General features: G+C 46.9%; 1 protein-coding gene across 3 annotated transcripts in view; it reads right to left on the bottom strand.

Moving 5' to 3' along the window:
• The window catches only part of LOC130538603 (ephrin type-B receptor 1-B), a 113,385-nt gene extending 105,459 nt beyond the window's left edge, over positions 1-7,926 (bottom strand). For 2 of the 3 annotated variants that reach the window (XM_057056355.1, XM_057056353.1), the window contains exon 1: positions 7,638-7,925. In XM_057056355.1, the coding sequence (XP_056912335.1) occupies positions 7,638-7,698 (61 nt within the window). In that variant the 5' untranslated portion in view covers positions 7,699-7,925. Of the gene's footprint in view, positions 1-7,637 lie in introns of all 3 variants that reach the window. The other variant, XM_057056356.1, reaches the window with a different exon arrangement.

A 7,926-nucleotide genomic window follows, 5' to 3' on the forward strand; every position in this document is an offset into this window, starting at 1 on the left:
AACACGGTGGGACATGTCGATATTCAACATCTTGACCATGAACATCTGTTCATTTACAACCAAATTCAGCTCTGCTTAACCTAAACTCCACTGTGCCATAAAAATGAACTGTACTGTTTGTGGCCAGTTCGTTCGCCCGGCTCATAGAAGTGACCCTGTTCTTCCCAGGCATCATCGTCAGTCGGATGAACAGATGTGAAACACCTCATGGACCCGCTGCTTTCGCTACACATGGGAGAGAACACTGTACACGAATAAGAGATGAGAAAAGAAACAACCGAAGTGGGAAATACATTTGTAATAGAGCAAGTTTAAAAGTTTAAGAAAGGTGTTTGTGTGAGAAACTGACTTCTCATAAAGTCAAGACACTGTTAATACCACACAACAAATACACCACCGCACAAAATAGCCTTCCCGTTATTACTCACAATGGCTAAGACTTATATAAAAACTGCAAATCACACCCTGCAGCCGTCGAAGGAGACGTACACTCTCTGATCCCCGTGCACACACGCTGCAAGGGGCTGGAGGTGTTAGTAGCCGAACCCACCAGCCTCCTCATTAGTGCAAATAAGGCAGATGCAGGCCTGCCCCCCTCTCTGCTGTTGCACAAATTAGTCCGCCAGTTTCCCCTTCAACTAAAAGAATCAGGCACACAGAGGAACGAGACAAGAATGTACAGTTCTTACCCACAGAATGTCCTTCCATCAAAATAAGTCGTTTGGCCCTGGGTGACATAACTGTTTATGTAGGAGAGAGAAGTCAGAGGGCAAGTATGGCCTGAGAAAACTCAGGTTTATTATTATGAATACTAAAAATGGACTCAAACTAGAGGAATACATAACAGGTATTCAATATTTGAGATGACAGTATGAAATTCTAATCAACGCTTCTAGAGTTGAGGTCCATCTTTGGTTTGCTAGTGTAGAGACTGGGGCCAAAATTTGGGCTCCTTGAGGGAAATGCCTCCCTTGGTCCTAGTACTATTGCTGCAGTGTATCCAGGCTATTGCTAGTAGATCCAGACGGTGTCCACTGGTTTCATGTTAACCTCCGGGCTTCCAATCAATAGCTAATTACCACCAAAATGCTCTCTTATCTGGCTACTGAGGTAGATAGGGAGGGGCAGGCTAGAAATGTGCATGGCCGAGGAATTCAGAGTTACCTAGTCTGGAAACTTCCCTCCCACCGCTGCTACTAACTGGCCCATCAGTGTCCCACTCAGAAACCGGCATTCCATTTTGCACCGGGCGGACACCTCATTTCATCTCCGCCGTGCAATTTTCATTCCTCACGCTGAGGCAAAGACACACAGCGAGGAGCGAACGTTCATGCACAATTTCTCTCTATCTGCCCTTCACTTCCCAGCGCTTAATAAGAGATTACATTTATGGCGAGGAGAAGGGCAAGTGAACGGTGAAATATGTCTATATGTCCTGAACCTGAGAGAGATGCTGGCTCTTCTTCATTAATAATGGGACAGGCCCCAGGCCTAGGCCCTTAGCACTCCGTCTTCCCTGATTTCCCTTCCGCACATCAAAAGCAACACGGGTATGGCTGTGCGAGTGTGCCAGGGCTCTTGCTTGTCCTCATCTGAGTGTGTATACACGTCATTCCCTATGAGAAACAGCCTGTGGAGAAGCCGGCTTTTATTTAATCAGAAGTGGAGCAGCTTCCACTTCCATCCTATTAATGTTCTGACTCTAATTCATCTGAGCACTGGAGACACAGCATCTTTTGTCCTGCTGATTGGTTCAGAATGCAAAAAAGAAGAAGAAAAAAAATCAGTTTGCTTTTCCACTTGGCAATTAATCTGTAGCGCCTAAATTAGTACAAAACTAGGTAAAGTGGAAAGTTTAGGGGTTTGGTTGACTTATGTTCCGCCCGCACTAAAAGCCAGTTGAAAAACAAGCGTATCCTGCTTTCTTCTGCCCCCACAACTTTCCAGCTCATAACCCTTAAGCTTGAGCCACCAGGCTTGAAAATCAAATGAAATCACCCTGGCCTTGACTCAAAAAGTTGATATGATTTGGGGAAACATGAAGCGAGCTCTTTGTTCACTCAAGCCAACGATTCCGGCAGTCTTCACCCTCTTCCGGACGGTCCCGATGCTTTCACATCTTTTTCAGGACAGGATCGAGTTCCCTTTCAGTAAACACCAGAACGTTTCACGACTGCATCTGTTTTCAACTAAGAAGGAGAAGGTAAGGAATGGAATATGGGGGATTAAAGCTGGGGGAAAACGAGTTGACTTAAGGTGGGTTAGCTAAAATAAACACGTTAATAAGCAAAAATATTTAAAGTTGACAATTAAACAGAAAAAAAAAATTCGATATCAGGTTTTGTGGAGCTGGCTCAGCTAGCCAGGCTTTAAAGATGGCAACGAGGTTGGATATGAGGCTGAAGGCTTGGAGGCCGCAGGAGTCAGGGTGCGTGAACAGTGGGGGAAAAAGATTGGATAATCAATGCCTTCTCTTCCAGCCTCCCGACCCGGCAAATATCGAAAAGGCTCCCATTTCCTGCTGACTGAACAACTGTCACCCAATCTCTAGGACAGGTGATAATGGAGGGGGAAAAAACCTGAAAGACTGAAACATAATGAGAAAAAGCACATTTTCACACTGCTGTCCAAGACCTGAGGGGGGAGCAGGTCACTGCTCCCAATCAATTCAGAGGCATTGGCTGTGACTTGGGGAGTTTTATCTAAGTTTGCGCGCGTGGAGTTGGGGTGAGTGTGCCTGCGGTTGTGTTCGTCGACAGCCGTGGTGAGTTCTACACTTGTGGCAGAGCTGTAAATGTTTCCAGAAAACACAGGACTAGCAAAGTTTGAAGTTCAACTGTGTCAGGGCAGTAGCTCCTGCTCTCCTGTGTTCTAATGCCTTTCGCATGTTGCCGGGAGTGGTGGCTCCACTTTCCCACAGTCTGGACCAATAAGGCCTTAGCCGTACGCCTCACTGTGGGCCACTAGCTCTAATAGGCAAGAGCAAAGCCGGCAGAAACCAATAGCAATGATAGCTTCTCTGAGGTTGCCAAAACGACGAAGTTGGAAGGACATAAAACAAGAGGGAGGACTGGAACGGGATCCCGAGTCGGGGAACAAGACATGCAGCAACATACAGTCATCGCCTTCTGCTCACTCCACGCTCTCTGGTGATGTTGCCGGTTCTCAATCTGTAACGTACAGGGACGAGCTCGCATACCAGCCCCCAACCTGCATCCACCATCTGGCCTTCCCGAGGCTCGGGTGTCTCTGGGGTAAGGTGAGCCATGAGGGGCACCGTGTTTGTGTGTGCATCATAGGTACAAGTGCGGGTTTGAGAGAGACACAGAGGACACACAGCCAAGAGTTTTACAATTAAAAAGAGAGAGACTCAAACCCAGAATATTGGAGATATGAAAAAGAAAATAACAGCGTGTCGTCGAAGGAAAAAACCTCAGCGTGGCAGAGTTCGACCACACTGCCAGCACAACAGATTTACTGCACTGCAGGTACACGAGCTTCAGGCAGAGCTTTGCACTGGGGGTCGTCATAGCTGACTAGGCTGCATAAGCACACCTTAACACTCTCACATGCTGTAGACTCCTCACTGCGGGCAAAATAAAGCCTCCATTCTGCGACAAGGTCACGGAAATGAGCGGAAAATTGAAATTCCACTTTATTAAGATGTGGTCCTAGGTCAGCCGTGCTGCCCACCGCCGGACACCAGCGCACACCTGCGCACACCTGCGAGTATTCACCGCCTCGGTCCAGCAGGGTGTGTTGGACCTCCAGTTCCAGTCTTCTGTTTCCAAACCGTTTGAAACAAGAGAACGGCGGAGAGAAGCGATCCTGAATTCCCATCCATTAGGGACTCAACAGGAGTCCTTTCACAGGCTGTCTCCTCCGCGCAGCTGGTGCACTCGCATGCATCTCCAGCGGTAGAAATCTTAACTCAATACTACACCAGTCTCGCAGAGCCAGTCTGAAGCACTACAAGCTGTTTTTTCACCACTGGATCGAAGTGTGCGAAACATGGAAATTCCTTTCAAGGTCAACGTATCGGACCTACAGTATGTGCAGAATGTTCAGGTGTCAAGCTGACATTGATTTATATTTTTCCTACTATATCAGACAAAACTGTAAAATGTTCCAACTATTCAAACGTTCAATAGCTTAGTGTTGTGGTTTGAGTTCAGGCAGCTCTTGTTCATGAACTTTACGCCAAAATATTTAAGCTAGTGCCTCTGAAGACGTGCAGAAACCGGGAACTGCAGAAACATGCCACCCCTCTTTAAAGAAGCCATGCAGTTGTGATGACAGATTGGGCCTACATTGCTCAAGACTAGTAATTTCTGGAGTTTAACAAACACACGTACAGTCAGCGTGATTGGTGGTTTAATAAATTCACCGCAGTTTCCGTCATTTTTCTGACCCACTTGTAAAGACCTAAAAAGCATCTTGAGACTTGTTCTCCTCTCTAATCATTGAAGCTCTCTCATATCAAGTGCCAGGCAGCACAAACTGGTCCAAATTCACAATCACAGGATTAAGACCAGACCTAGACAATATTCAAGTGCATTTTTTTAGCACGTGTAAAGCAGTACAGTGGGACCTCTACTTACGAACATCTCAAATTTTCATGTTACGAAACGTCTCAATGGGAAAATATTTCCTCTTGTTACGAAAGAAATTTCAGGATACGAAAGGCAAAAATACGCTACCGCTGCTACTCGCAGCTCGCGGAGTTTAGCGAACGCAAACATGCTCTGCCATTGGCTATCGCCTAGCATCTTCTTGTAATCCCATTGGCTAGGAGGGACGTCAATATGTACAAGTTTGTGTGTATCCCAGCGTCTTCTTCGTCGTCTTCGGGATTTATTGTGGGTGTTCGTATGTTTGTCCATTAGATGGCAGTGTTACCACAAGCGTTAACGTTCGTTGCTAGTAATGATGGCTAATGTAAGATTAGCCTGTAATAAAGTTCATTTTGTTCCTGGGGAAGCCTTGCACTGAATTCCTACATTTATTTTGCGGTAATTGTAAGATGTATTTGTTACATGTTTTGATGCATTTTTATGATTTATTAAAAAAAATTATGTCCGAATTTTTGGGGGCTTGGAACGGATTAGGGCATTTACATGGAAAATGCGTCTCTACTTACGTAATTTTCAGGTTACGAAACAACTTCCGGAACCAATTAATTTCGTAAGTAGAGGTCCCACTGTACATCTAATAAGGAGCAGCCATTTAACTGGACAGTTTAAGGCTACAGGTAATTATAATGACTCTAGATAAGGTTCCACTACTAACGTGGAGTATGGTGTGATTTACTTTGGTGCAGAACTTTGAGGATCTTGTGTCCTCTGCATTGACGTTGTGGATTAATATGAGACATCTGCTTGCCTGCACCAGCAAACATGGAAGAGACTCAACAATTTACACAGGTACATAGGCACATGGAAATAACCCGATTCTATAGGAGAGAAGGGCTGAGTTAAGGGAAGATTTGTAGTTATGCTAATTGCTGCATTCCCAGAGGCGTAGACTCAGAGATTCTGAGCAGAAACTTTTACCATAACTGTGTATCTTTATCGTTAATAATGCCTCCACTTGGTCCTTGAATCTCCAACAGGATCTTTAGGGGCTGCTAACAGCACATTGCTAATGTTCTGGTATCAAACCCATGCTGCACGCTTCCCAGTGTAGCACAGCCAGCTAACACACACTGCCCGCTGCTCATTTACCACCTCACTCAATTGCAGCTCCCTCAGTTGTAAAATAGTCATATTGCATCTTTTCTCATGTTCCCTGACCCCCCGCCTACTGTAGCTACCATCTTTGTTGTCTTCCTCAGTCTAACTTTGCAATCTCGACTCCACTGCCGCCAACTTCTATCCAGCTAAATGAGCGGGCTTATCAAGGCCTAATTGGTTTAGGCGTAAACAGAAATAAGCAACAGCTCCGTGAGCGAGGAAGAATTACCGCGGCTGTTGGCAAGAACCATCCGCACACCGGAGAGTGAGGGCGCAGCAGAGGGAGACAGGAACTGTGAGATTGGTGAGATTTATGGGGGGGAAAAAGATGAGGGGCGTAGTAGGAAAGTTGGAGCTGAAATGATGGGAGGAATGAGGGGAGAAAACAAATGAGGGGAGAGACCGCGTTCTGTATCTCGTGGAATTCCTCCCCCTTCAAAATAGGCTGCCATTGGTGGGACTGAGGGCCTGGACTCGTGCTTTAGCCTTCTCAATTTAACTTGTATTCAGGTGATTTCAACCTGTGAAACTGTCCATATTATGCGGTTAAAGGCATTATTTAAGATTTTCGGGGCGGGCTCACCAGTCCATCTGATGCTAATGTGAGATCAGTTCATTCGTTCTTCATCAGCATATGTACTGGACCATATGTTCGCAGCTGCCTGTTCCTCTAAAGTTTCAAACGCACCCAGACACACACACATCACTGATCTCTTTGTGATGAGCGGCCGATTTGGACTCGTAATCAGATTAAAGGGGGCACCCAGAAAGGCAGGGATAATGTGGTCAATAGCTTCTCTCTCTCTCTCTCTCATGCACACATTAAAGAGCAACAGATTGGAGTTCAAATCAGTGAAGATTTTAACCTTCCCATGGGGAAAACACTCCTTTTAATTAACAATTCAAACAAGAAAACCACTTTTTTTTCCCTTGAGGTAGCCGTCTGACTCGGGGACCATCTTTATGTCCACCTGTTTCTCTTCTTATCTCATCTCTTAAAAGGTGAGATCCCACTTTTTTTTCCCCCTCTCAGGGAAATCTGACGACTCCCACCCGCCCTCGTGAATCGGCATTCATATTTTCTATTGCTGTCACATCACACCGGGCGCACGTCTGACCCTCAAAACATCCCTCCCTGCAAAGGCCGCAGGGCTGCATGGTTTCCATAACTGCACCAAAATGACAAAAACAACCACACAAGCTGAGGCACAAATGTTCCATTAAGGGCGTCAGAAGGGGCATTATTGTATATCACCGAGGTATGAAGATACAGAGAGCCATGGGGAGCCGCTGTTCGGTTTTATTGAGGAGGGGGTCCGCTGCTGGGACAGCTCAGGTCTATGGCCACAGCGCTGCGCACCGTCCCTCCAGGGTCCCACAGCGGAAATGAAAAACATGTTTAATCGAGGAGATATGAGCTACTTGTGGCGCTGCTGCGCGTCCACGTCCGTGTGAGAGGAAAAACGACGCAGAAAGCCACGGGGGGACGACAGAGAGAGTGGAGCGCGAGCACAATTTAAACAAACCAAAGAATAAGCAGCTTTTTAAAATGAAACAGGAACTTGCACACTGATTTCCACCCATTTTTTAGCAGAACTACTCCTGAAGGAAAGTACGAGATATGTTTTTGTTAATGGACTGAAAAGAATCAGCAGGAGTGACGAAAGTAAATCTGAGCGCACCTGATAAAGTACTTCACGCTGTTAGTGTTTAAATAAAGTACAGTGCAAGTAACGCACAGGGTGACAGGACCAGGGGACGGGGGGACGATCTGCTGCGATCCACGTGTGTGAGATCCCTCATCTGCCCCCGACGCAGCGCTACCCGACAGAGGCGAGCATCCCCGGACGCAGGAGGAACCGTTTCCACCTCCACAAACAAGTCCGATCCGTGCGTCTTATTTACCTTCCATTGCAGAGGACACGGCGACCAGTGCGCACAGCAGCGCAAACAAATCCACTGCCATGGCAGATGGGTTGGACAGTCTCCGCGGCCGGTCCCCGAATAGCCAAGACGCACGGGCGCGCGTCAAAAAGAATCCCTCGGTTGTCAGCGCGGTACTCCAGCAGGCAGCCAGGGCGGTGAGTCACATCTCCAGCCGTAGTAAACAGTGTGTGACAATCGGCACAGGGGGAAGAACGGAGCGGAGGGGCTCCTCGGGTGCGAGAAAGGGGTGGGGGTGAGCTGGAGGAGG

The sequence above is a fragment of the Takifugu flavidus genome, chromosome 15 (genome assembly GCF_003711565.1).
Source record: "Takifugu flavidus isolate HTHZ2018 chromosome 15, ASM371156v2, whole genome shotgun sequence".
Lineage (NCBI taxonomy): Eukaryota > Metazoa > Chordata > Actinopteri > Tetraodontiformes > Tetraodontidae > Takifugu > Takifugu flavidus.